We start from the raw sequence: 12,351 nt of genomic DNA on the forward strand, positions 1-12,351 counted from the left end.
TGGAGTTGATGTTGGTCTCCCACTTCAGGTCCTGGGAGATGGTTGTACCCAGGAACTCGAAGATCTTCACAGTTGACACAGGGCTGTCTGATATGGTGAGGAGGAGCAGAGTTGAGGGATGTCTCCTGAAGTCCACTGTCATCTCTACAGTCTTAAGAGTGTTCAGCTCCAGATTGTGCTGACTGCACCAGAGTACCAGCCGCTCAACTTCCTGCCGGTATGCAGACTCATCACCATCTTGAATGAGGCCAATGACAGTGGTGTCATCTGCAAACTTTAGGAGTTTGACAGCCGAGTTCTTGGAGGTGCAGTCGTTAGTGTAGAGGGAGAACAGTAGTGGTGAGAGGACACATCCTTGAGGGGCACCAATACTGAGGGACCGGGTTTCAGAGGTGATGTCCCCCAGCCTCACTTGTTGCTTTCTGTCTGTCAGGAAGCTGGTGATCCACTGACAGGTAGCTAGTGACACGCTGAGCTGGGAGAGTTTGGAGGAAAGAAGTTCAGGCACAATGGTGTTAAAAGCCGAACTAAAGTCCACAAACAGGACCCTGGCATACTGTAAGTTCCCGGGTGGTCAAGGTGTTGCAGAATGTAATGCAGCCCCATGTTCACTGCATCATCCACCGACCTGTTTGCCCGGTAGGCAAACTGCAGAGGGTCCAGCTGGTGGCCTGTAATGTCTTTCAGATGGGCTAACACCAGTCGTTCGAAGGATTTCATGACCACAGACGTCAAGGCGACAGGTCTGTAGTCATTCAGTCCTGTGATGGTGGGTTTCTTGGGAACAGGGATGATGGTGGAGCGTTTGAAGCAGGAGGGAACTTCACACAGCTCCAGGGATCTGTTGAAGATGCGAGTAAAGATGGGAGCCAGCTGTTCAGCACAGGTTTTGAGGCAGGAGGGTGAGACACCGTCTGGTCCGGGGAAGAAAAGTGCGAGAGAGCGCAGTACCGAGGCTGTCATCCGCGGCGCCATCTTGAAAAATAATTATTGCCACATTTAATTAAGTATTTAATGGTGTATTTAATTAATTCATTATGGCAGTCCTGGCGTTCCATAACTTAAAGGCTTGTTCAGTTAATGATCACTGTCAGCCTCTCTTGGTTTTTATTACCACTGTTCAATTTAAAGCTCAGTTTTTAAAACCTTACGATGTAACTACAGCCCAGCCCATGCAGCAGTATATGAATGACTAACCTTCTATTGTGGATGTGTAACGGAGTTAAAAATACCTCTGAAAAACATGCACTTACCTGTTCTTAATTATTATTTTAAGTGTGAATTTTATCATTTTTTTATTGTATTTTATTTTGAAAACCCAGAAACCGGATCTCACCCTAGCATTTAGAAGCTGCTAAGGCTTCTGCTCCTCACAGCGCGCGTTTTCACTGTGAGGGTAAGTTCTGTAATGAAAGGCTCTGGCATTTTTATGGTTTCTGGTGTGAATGTTGTTACATAAGTTGTACATGTCGATGTATATAGGTTCATACTGATGTTAGAAAGTTTCTGTGTAACCGAAACAAAGGCTGGTTGCTGTTAAACAGTGTTTCTGCCGTATTTATGCTCTTTGGCAGTAAGCTTTTGTCAGCTCCCTAGTGGTTGCTGCGCATTTCAGGAAATGTGTTTGGATTTACTGTTTTTCTGTGCTTTTTGTGATGTTGTTTTACATTGTAGGAGCTACAATTGCTGGTACCATCAGAAGACACCTGTTGAGTGTGTTTTATGTCTTCTGCAGGAATAAACTGTGAAAAGCCAACCTTTCTGAGCGTCTGTGATTTTTGAAGAGCTGGAAGTGTTACAGATGGATTATCTCAGTTGTTCTCCTGACTGAAGTTTGGTCCGTTTACAGCATCCTGCCATGCTAGGGGTTTGTCTCTAACCATCAGGAACCCTCATCAAGTGGAAAAAAGTTAGCATTCATCCTCCAAATTCACTGTTTATGTTATGCTGGCATAGCTGTGTAGCTAGCCAACCATGTAGGACATCATTATATACAAGCTAGCCCAACTTCAGTAACCCTACAAAAGTCACTGCTGTTTAGTTTTCTGTCTTCGTTTATGTCGGAAGTGATAGCAGAGCTAGTGAAATACACCTCTCTCAAGGCTACTTCCTCTCCGATGCAGAGCGGGCCTAGAATCCTCTCTCTCTCAGCCCTGAGTGATGCTCTCGAGCTCATGGAGAGCATGCTGTTCTTGCTAGGAACGGATGACAGGGGATTCCTCTTCACTGATGTTTTCTTTCAACAGTTGCCAGCTCCAGTGCGAGCTGGCCTCGCCAACTCCCCACTGCTGGCCGCGAAGGACTACCGCTCACTCACAGAAGAAGCGTATCACATTCTCCTGGCTACCAGGAGCTTCAGGATCCAGGCGATAGTTCCCGACTCACTGATGGCATCTCCCGTGCCCCCGCCTATTCTCCCGGGCTCCTCCAACTCATTGATGGTGGCTGGAATCGCGCGTGACAGCACCGTGCCGCCTTTGCAGTTTTAAGGGAAACGAGCCCGCCAGCATTTTATAGCGGCTGCGACCGCTGACAATAAGGAAAGGCTGCTCTTCATAGAGGACACACTCTGGGAGACGTTTTCTGGTTGACTCCGGCACTCGTTGTATTACTAACATCGCTTACTTTTAATAGTCATTCTACGAATGCTGTCCGTTTAAATGGTCTTACCTGTAAACTCTGCGGTATTCACCAGATTCCAGCGAGAGTGGATTCTGGAGTACTTCCCATGCTCCTGTTAGTGATCATCCATCTGGATGGATGATAACAACCTTCTGAACAGTTTAGGAGGTAGAGAAGGTCAATCCTGGCCCATATCTATGGGACTGATTTCTGCTAATAACGTCCACTGTATGGACTGATAACATCCGAAGCGAGTGTACCCCTCACAATATGGGCATTTTTAGGGTCCTCCATGAACAGCCAGAGACTCATTAAAGCTTAGAGAAGTGACCAGAAGGCTGACTGGGCTAACAGGCTAAGAGACTATGAAAGGTATATTCAACTTGAAGAGCTGCACTTTGTAGTTATTTTTCCTTTGTCATGACTAAGAATGAACTAATATACACTCATTGGACACTTCATTAGTTACATCTTGGTTGTACCATGTTGGACCCCTTTTTGCCTTCAGATCTGTGCTTGTGGCACAGATTCAACAAAGTATTACAGAGTGTCATAGAGTTATAGAAGATTTGTCGGCTCCAAATCCATGATGTGAATTTGCTGTTCTACCACATCCCAAAAGTGCTTTTTTAAATTTAGATCTGGTGACTGGAGGCCATTTGAGTACAGTGAACTGTGAACGGTGAACAATCCCCAACAATCAGACAATCCTGTTGAGCAAGCACTTGGCAAATGTGGGAGGGAAAAACCCTTTTCAACAGGAAGAAGCTTCTAGCAGACCCAGGTTCGGGGAGGGACAGCCATCTACTACAACCAATTGGAGGTGAGGTGAAGGGAAGCCCCACTCCTTCGTGTCTGCTTGCTGTGGAGGCTTTTTAAATTATTTTATCCGGAAATATTTCAAGAAAATATTTTCAGGCTTAACACACACACACACACACACACACACACACACACACACACACACACAGAAATAATTAGAAAACATGCAACAAAGAATACCGCCAATAGAGGCCGGTATTTTTTGCTTTATGGGTTAAAAAAGCTCCATAATATCAATTATGAAGGATCAGAACTTGTTAATAATCATTCCTAAACACAGATATATGTGATATGTTTTAAATGTGCAGAAATCCTTTTACATGCACAGAATTGTTGCTTGCTGAAACACATCTAAAATGTTAAAGTTTAGAAGCAAATTAAAATATATATACAGTTCCCTTCAAAGCTGATAGTTAAGGTTGTGGTTGTTTGTGTATATAGTGATGATAATATGAATCTGTGACACATCCACTTGAAGCCGGTTTACTCCTACTTTCTAATACTTTTTTTTTTTTTTGGTTTATTAATAATTACCACTTTCTGTCTATTTTCTTCGGGACTTTACCAGTTCGAGAAGTTGACATAATGATAGTATGCTGTTACACAACAGTCCACACACACACCATGCTCCAGAGGTGTAGGTCCTGCAGCTGGTTGGCTGAGCCCTCCACTGACAGATGAGGATAATCATTGCTTGATAGCAAACGGCTCTTCCTTGAGGAAATATTCAAATATCTGAAGAAAACAGGACAGGAAGCGGGGGAAGACAGCTGAGGAGAAAGTTCACTTTCTGTCCGATCCTCACCGCTGAATGAAAGTGCGCAATGGCGGGCAAAGGGAGTGTTTGCTCGGCCGGAGAGAGCCAGCTTCAGGACTTCTTAGAATCGGACTCTGACCCGGAGGGGGAACCCGCTCGGGTGGCCGGCACCGGGCCGTCGCCCGAAGCTTTCCCCCGCACTCAGGTGATCCACAGCGGACACTTCATGGTATCCTCGCCCCACAGCGACTCTGCGGCGCGGAGGAGGAAGAGTGGAGGGTCTCTGAGGTACGACTTTGACACGGTGAACAGAACGGGGTGTCAAACGTACCGCTACGGTCCACTCAGCTCCGGGAGCCTAAGCATCGACCCCACTCTGACCCGCCTGTTCGAGTGCATGTCACTGGCCTACAGGTGGGTCCCTGCTGCGTGCAGTAGGGGGAAAGAATGAAGTCGGGGTTTTAATCAGCATTTTTATTTTCAGCTTTCTGCTTGTTCAGTTCAGCTAAACCATGTGGAAGAAAATATCTCCAAAGAATGTGAAAGTGTCTCATTCTGAGCTGACATTTAAAGCAGCGATATGCACAGGATCAGTCTCTGTTTTAAAATAAGAGTATTGTAAATTAACCGAAGCTCACTAAACGAACTAAACTAAACCATATTTTAAAATATATTTTTTAATATATATATTTATATTTGTCTTAATAGAATTCCCTTCAAAGCTGATAGTTAATGCTGTGGTTGTTTGTGTATATGTGTTGTCAGTCTGTTGCATAACCAGTTTGGAAATTTTCACCAAAAAAAAGTGGACTTTGATTCTAGTTGGCAGGACTGGACAAAGGACAGTGTGACTGATGCAAAGGAAAGAAACTCCTGACACGATGCCCTAGAAATTTGTTTTTCTGTTTGAGAGCAGCCATTTGTTACAAGATGTCACAAATAGCTCCTGCATATAGCAGGAGCTATTTGCAACTATAGCAGAGGAAGCCGCCGCACTTAAAACAAACCAAATACCAAAGAAACCTCCCTATACTCTCTAAACATGCTTACGTTTCAGTAACATCAGACTACACATTGATTTTTCATTTACTTAAAAAATGAGGACCACTTTCTTTGAAACCGTGTTTATAAGAGCTTTCATCAACCCTTGGCCCAAAGAAGACTTTTTTTTTCTTTCTTTTTTTTTAAAATCTGCTGTCACTGGGTGGAAAATTGCATTTGTTTATAGATCTAGTTTCACAAATTGTGGCACTGTTTCAGGATTCATTGTGCAACTATTATCAAACACAAAAAAAAAATAGATTTAAAACAAGTACTTTTATTATATATTTATATATATTTTCCAAGACTATGACATGGCCTCTTATTCCGCACAGATTGCTGCTCTGCTTTCCGCTATTTATCATTAACCAGACTGATGTAAAGTGGTTCCTCTGCTGATTGCTCTTTGTTTTTTCGCAATAGGCTGTCTCTGCTGTTCGGGCTGAATAATACGCAGCCATGTCAGTCCATTAAAAGCATGTTGAGAATGATTTCCCCAGGCTTCCTAGCAACTCCTTGAGCACCTCACATTAGGAGCTCTATTCTCAGCAGGCAGAGAAACAGTGAGGGAGGGGGGGGGGGAAAGCACATAAAGCCGGGTTGTATACCGGGGAATAAGTTGATTGGCTACTATTAGTCAAAATCAGGGCAGGTTTGAGGCAGTGTTCCTATTGTTTTTTTCTAAAAGAGGCATAAACGTCATTTATGCACGTTTATGCCTTTTTGCCTCAAAGACTATAAATGAAAGGGCTTTCACATTTTCCCCGAAACAAATACATATTCCACCTTTCTTTTCTCCACAGTGGTAAGATAGTCTCTCCTAAATGGAAATCTTTTAAGGGTCTGCGGTTGCTGTGGAGGGATAAGATCCGTCTGAACAATGCAATCTGGAGAGCATGGTTCATTCAGTGTGAGTGCTGGTGCTTTTTTTTTTTTTTTTTTTTTTTTAAATTGTGAGACTAGAAGAACCGGGTGACCTAACATGGGTTGAGAGAATCCACATTTCACCAGAATGAATGTCTACGCCGCAGCTGATTTTTCTTGTCCTTTTTTCCCTCTTTCTGCTTGGCTCAGATGTGGAGAAGAGGAAAAACCCAGTATGTGGCTTTGTGACCCCGCTGGATGGCTTGGAGGCAGATGCGCATCGAAAGCCCGAAGTGAGTGAATGAATGATGTAGGTGTTGCATATTTAAGCTCATCCTTGGAAAAAAAACATACTTAGTGTTTCACTGGCATCCTGTCAACAGGCGATCATATTAGAGGGCAGCTACTGGAAGAGAAGGATTGAGGTAGTGATCAAGGAGTACCATAAGTGGAGGATTTACTACAAGAAGAGGGTGAGCGCTCACCTTATTCACAGTACATCTTCAAACTGTCTCTAAGTCAGTACCAGTACCTATTGGTTGGACAGTTTGTCACGTTTTCATAGTCCCCAAAGGATGAACCCCAATGGCCCCACTTTCCAACACTTTTACCTGATCAAAACTGTAATTAGTTAACATAAGGTGATGTGCATAAAAACAAAAACATGGTTCATTTCCACACTCGCTCTGTCTTTTTCTGCTGCAGCTTCAGAAAAAGAAGGATGACATCCTATTAATGCTTCAAGAGGTAAGTCAGAAGTCACACATTACTTCATTATTGCTACATTATTGCAATATTGCAAGGAAATTAAAGTTGAAAAGTATTGATTTTGAAGAGTGGAGGCTGAAGCTGGCCAACTGATCCAACATATATTGTAATTTTTGGGTGACCTGCTGGCATTGTTTACTTTTGAATGTCCTTGTAGTGACATAGGATCACTAAAGACCACCAAGCGACTATTTTTAGCATTTGAATTTAGCCTCCCTGGCTGAACAAGGGAGGAGGGGAGAAAAAAAGAGATTTAAAAAAGAAAATAGAAATGGGCAAAACAACTTGGGCTGTGCGTCACAACCTGACATATGAAGGCAACTGACCCAGCTAACTGCCTGCTGCAACAATACCCATAACTCTTAATCTTTATTCAAGAAAAATGGTGAAAAAAATGAATGTAACCTAATCAAATATGACCTACTTCCAGCAGCACTTGGCAAAAACCGGGCAGCAGAGGGGCATCTGCTTTCGACAGAGACGCTAAGGTGGCAGAGACAAAATATTTAGTGGCAGAGAGGAGAAACAGCGGGGGGGGCAGAGAGAGGGAGGTGCCTCATTCATGATAGTATTCCTCATATTTCATCTTTCATGGGCTCTAATTTTTCATTTTTCTGTAGATGTGCTGTGGCACTGGAAGTCCAAGCTTTACTTGAGTTCAACATTAGGAAAACTTCAATAATAATGCTGTGTCTGACCCGTCTTTTGATGGATTACGCGGCAAGGCCAATATCAGCAAGTAGCTGACAGGTCAAAGATCACTTCACTGTGTTTTTATGCTCTGTGCACTCATATCCTTATCACACCATTCTCTTAACAGATTACATTTAGTGCTTAGAAAAACACTAGTCAAAAGTGTGAATGTCGTATGTCATATATGCAGTTACACAGTTACAGTTGTGCACTTTTAACCTGTGACAGCCCTAGTCTAAAATTTAATTGGCTTTACATTTTTAGCATCAACCACTTTCTAATAAAGTAGAATTGTAAAATAACGTTCAGATTATTATCTACAGTGACAATGTATTTCAATAGATTTTTACACAGTTCATTTACAGACTGTAGCAGGGTGTGGTTTGTGGCTCAGCTGCATGGGAGAGGTGGAGCAGTGGGTTCAGGGGAAGCTGACCCTGAGCTGTTCTTCAAAACCTGGTCACACCTTCCCTATTTCAGTAGGTTGCAGGGACCTGAAGGATGTAGTGTGTGGTTTAGAGTGAAGAAGGCAGCTGGAAAGCTGCTCTAATAATAACACGAAAAAGGCTGAAAATTAAGATCACTAGACTTAGCCCTTATATTCAGTCTGAGAGTGAAATAATATCCTATTAGGTGATAATGCTGTGTAAACGAGTAAGGAAAAAAAAATCTCACTCTGCAAGAGGGAGACACACACATAAGTAAACAAAATGAACACACACTACAAGCACTGTACACTCTGAGCCATCAAATAATTTACAGAAAAATCAAATGTTTTTGAATACATTATTTAATGAACAACAATGAAAAACAATCACACTGACAATGTAGCAGTCTCAAAACCTCACCCATTAAATACGAAGCACTTGGTGTTACAGGGTTAAGCTGCCTTTTTAAACGGGCACAAAGAGAATTGAGCTGTTCTGCAGTTTTGGAGCTAAGGTGTGGAAGGCACGATCAACCTCATTTCTTGGACTGGCACACGGAACCGTAAGAAGACCCCTCTCTGAGGACCAGAGAAGTCAACTTGTAGTGCAGGGATGAAACAGTTCAATAATTTAGGTGGGCCCCCTCTCCACCAGGAAGGAAGGACCAACGTCGTTGAATGAAATTCAAACTTGATAGGTGGGAGATGCAAATGTTTTAAAAGTGGGGTAATCTGTAGGGTAGGGTAAGGTTCACTAATAGCTTTGATTAAAAAGAAAATTGCGTCCTTCTGGATACCAAAGTTTAGTTAGATTTAGATCTAGGAGAATCTCTTTTGAAATGAAACTTCTCGCCAAACGATGTAAACGCACCCTGTCGATGCTGCAGTCTTTCAGCCGCTCATATGCATGTGTATATTTTCTCCAAGCAGCATCAGTTTGTGTTTAGCAGGGGCCTTTTACAGTTTGCATGCACGTGTGTGTGTGCGACTCCCAGAATTAGGTCAGGGACAAAAGGCTGCCGCTCTTATTGAAATGGTGAGACATCAAAATAAAGAAATGAACAAAGCCAACATAATGAAAACCTGTGAGGGCCCACTGTTTCTGAACAATGTGTCAAAACAGCTTTTTCATGATGCACCCCACATGCACACGCGCACACATACACACATACATGTGCGCACAACAATCTTACCTCATTTCTGCTCGTGCGTGCTTGTATTCTAAGAGGGGATGTCGTGTGTTCAGACGTAATCAGAAATAGTTTCCGGCTCAATCTGGTGGGCTTCCCTATAAATGTGGCCCTGGGCTTAGAAGTGGAAGGTAAAGGCGGAGTAGAAGATCGGGGTGAAACAAAGCATCTCAAACAGGCTGGCTTTGGCACTTCATTTCTGTGAGTTGTTCACTGGGTTTCCAAAGGAGAAGGGGCAGAAAGGGATGGGGGGGGAGAGATGACAGCTTAGCACATGTTTCATGTTGAAGTTGTGAATGCTGTAGGTGTGCAGTTTTGTTTTGTGTGTAACTGGAGATAGATGTTTTTTTTTCTTGCTGTTTTAATATTAGTTTTGAGAGGCATTTTGTCATTTATCAGCGGAACAAACGTGACACAAAGTTTTCATAGAGCACTAATTGCAGGCACAGATTGGGAGAACTAGAAGTCATTGATGAATTAGGACTTTCCAGCTCTATTTATGTTGAGCCCCTAATGGATAGATCTGGGATTAACTTGGCATGTCAGATCCTGTAAGTGTTCTGATTCCTTGTTGATGTTTGGCAGGGTCAGATCTGCCAAGCCAGGCAGGACAAATGGCCCTATCAGACATACCAGGAACCTGAAGCTGTCCCCGCGGAGGTCCACATGTTTGACCTGGACTGCCTTCTGTCCGACATCTCTGACACCCTATTCACCATGACACAGAAGCCATGTCCCTGGACCAGCGAGCGACACAACAGTGAGTAGTAGACAAGTTTGTGGAATGACTTTCAGCAGGGACTTGTGTCTCAAATCCTGCAGAATTTGATCGGAAGCATTTAAAAGCAAGGCTGATCGTAGGCTGCATAGTGCATGGATTAAATAATTGATTCCAATTAGTTGTTACTGGGCTGAAAATTATATCCTGGTTCATTTTACTTTTAGAATCAAATAAATTGCCCAAAATAATATTTCTAACTCAAGTCTGTCATAGACAGGAGCTTTAGGGACAGATTTTCAGCAAAAAAGGAACATAATCATAGAGATATGGTTGGACTTTTATTTCTCTCATTTTAAATGTGGTCTTGTTTTCAGAAATGGATGCCCTTTTCCAAAAAAAAGGTAAATAACAGCAGAATGCATTAATTTTCAAATAATTAAAAGTTAAATTTGATGGAAAATAATACATGGGCATCATATAAAATGCAGAGAAATTGAGAAATACACATATATTTTTTTTTTTTTCTCTTTAAAATTTGATACCAGCAACATATAAAAGTAGGGATGGGGCCTGTTTACTGCAGTGCTACATCACCTGTTTTTTTGTTTGTTTGTTTTTGTGTGTGTGTGTGTGGGGGGGGGGGGTTTGGGGGTTTTTAACAGTAGCCTGTCATCCATTCGCACTTCCCAACGCTCTCATTATCTGTCTGTTCAAAGTATGCCTTTACCCAGCAGATGGTTGTCCTAGCTTAAAAAGATGAAAACATGGGTAAAAAGGCAATGTGGATCAGCACGCCTAAAGCTCAGTCAGAGCTGGGGACTATCAGACACAATACATTTTGGAGTCTGTGCTGTTTTCCAAGCCATCTCACGGTGACAAGGGAACAACAAGGCAAAGCAGGAAGTCCCCATCAACACTTTGTTTCTTGTGCAACCTAAACAAATAAGATATGTGATTTCTTCAGCTGGCAGGTGGACAGGTTGCCTTTAAACACAGCCAGCTGGCTGTTTCTGCCAGTGTCTGGGGTGACTGTAGCTCAGGTAGCAGAGCAGGTCAGCCTCTAATCAGAAGGTTGGTGGTTCGATCCCAGGCTGCCTCTTGGCTGCATGCCAAATATCCTTGGGCAAGATACTAACCCCATGTTTGCCTACTGGTGGTGGTCAGAGGGCCCAGTGGCACCAGTGTACGGCAGCCTCGCCTCTGACAGTGCGCCCCAGGGCAGCTCTGGCTACAACGTAGCTTGCCATTGCCAGTGTGTGAATGACTGAATGTAGTGTAAAGCGCTTTGGGGTCCTTAGGGACTGAGTAAAGTGCTATACAAATGCAGGCCATTTACCAGTGTCCACTTTTTGCTAATCTATGTTAAAAACAGCCTTTGATGAAAGATCCATCTTCTAACTCTCAGCAAGAGGGCAAACAAATCCAAACTATGCTTTAATATAATGTAGAAGTATTTCACTTTCTAAGTTCCTACCTCAGTTTGGTGACTCTGTCTGCTGGTCACATGGGTTAGCAATTCAGCCAATGAAACCCACATTACAAATAAGGAAATTCCCTATGATGAAAGATGACTTGTCAAAAAAAAACAAAAAACAAAAAACACAATAGCACTAGAGCATTTCTTTCTCACGCATGCATCTGTTATTATGTTCTCTTCCACTTCAGCATACACCAGCAATGCTGACATGATTCAACCAGGCTTGACTCCACTGCAGCCCAACCTGGATGATTTCATGGATATACCAGGTACTTTCTACCCTTTCATATGTCCATCTGTTTATCTGTAAATGTGAACATGTGAAGAACTGATTAATGCATCCAATCACAGGTTGATTACAGTTAGATGCTTGCTGACAGTGCATGATATAGTGTGAAGAGTACTTGAGTTTTTAAGATTAGATTCTTATCAGCCATATTTGGCTGATGATTATCTTAATCATATTTTTGTAGTACATAAATTAAGTTTCTATTCCAGATGTTGATGAGTGAAAAAACCTTGAGGGACACTCCTCTGATTTGTGCTATGTCAGCAGTATGTTCTTTGGCATTCATGAGTTAAAGGATTGTCAAAGGCAGGGTTGAACTGGGGAAAATGGGGAAGTGGAAGAGGATGTATTTAACCACTATTGCTACTTTTGGCACCACCTAGAAACTAGGGAAATAAATATTGATGGGCTGGAAGATGATTATGATGATTTTCTATTTTTTTTATAAAGTAAAATTATGTTGTTACCACAATTCCTATTGAGCTGTAGCTTTCAGGTCTGTGATTTCATTTAATTTTGATTGGATTTTATAAATTCATGGCATAGGGAGCTAATATAACATAAATTGAGCTGAAATGAATGAAAGTTGCACTAATATTGATTAGATGGACCAACACATGGCTTCACACAAGTTTCACTCCTGCTTTGTATCATTTAGAGGTATAAATATGCAACTGTTA

The 12,351-nt window shown here is 42.4% G+C and overlaps 1 protein-coding gene across 6 annotated transcripts in view; it reads left to right on the forward strand.

Moving 5' to 3' along the window:
- The first annotated feature begins 3,940 nt into the window (after nucleotides 1–3,940).
- The window catches only part of mlxipl (MLX interacting protein like), a 30,368-nt gene continuing 21,957 nt past the window's right edge, over nucleotides 3,941–12,351 (forward strand). For 2 of the 6 annotated variants that reach the window (XM_085288344.1, XM_085288345.1), the window contains exons 1-8: nucleotides 4,036–4,615; nucleotides 6,046–6,152; nucleotides 6,317–6,399; nucleotides 6,490–6,579; nucleotides 6,812–6,853; nucleotides 9,770–9,944; nucleotides 10,280–10,306; nucleotides 11,571–11,651. In XM_085288344.1, the coding sequence (XP_085144470.1) occupies nucleotides 4,269–4,615; nucleotides 6,046–6,152; nucleotides 6,317–6,399; nucleotides 6,490–6,579; nucleotides 6,812–6,853; nucleotides 9,770–9,944; nucleotides 10,280–10,306; nucleotides 11,571–11,651 (952 nt within the window). In that variant the 5' untranslated portion in view covers nucleotides 4,036–4,268. Of the gene's footprint in view, nucleotides 4,616–6,045; nucleotides 6,153–6,316; nucleotides 6,400–6,489; nucleotides 6,580–6,811; nucleotides 6,854–9,769; nucleotides 9,945–10,279; nucleotides 10,307–11,570; nucleotides 11,652–12,351 lie in introns of all 6 variants that reach the window. The other 4 variants (XM_085288348.1, XR_014894090.1, XM_085288346.1 and 1 more) reach the window with 4 other exon arrangements.

This window comes from Mchenga conophoros, linkage group LG10 (genome assembly GCF_057382185.1).
Source record: "Mchenga conophoros isolate Kocher_MC1m ecotype Shallow Benthic linkage group LG10, M_conophoros_male_GT1.1, whole genome shotgun sequence".
In the NCBI taxonomy this organism is placed as follows: Eukaryota; Metazoa; Chordata; class Actinopteri; order Cichliformes; family Cichlidae; genus Mchenga; species Mchenga conophoros.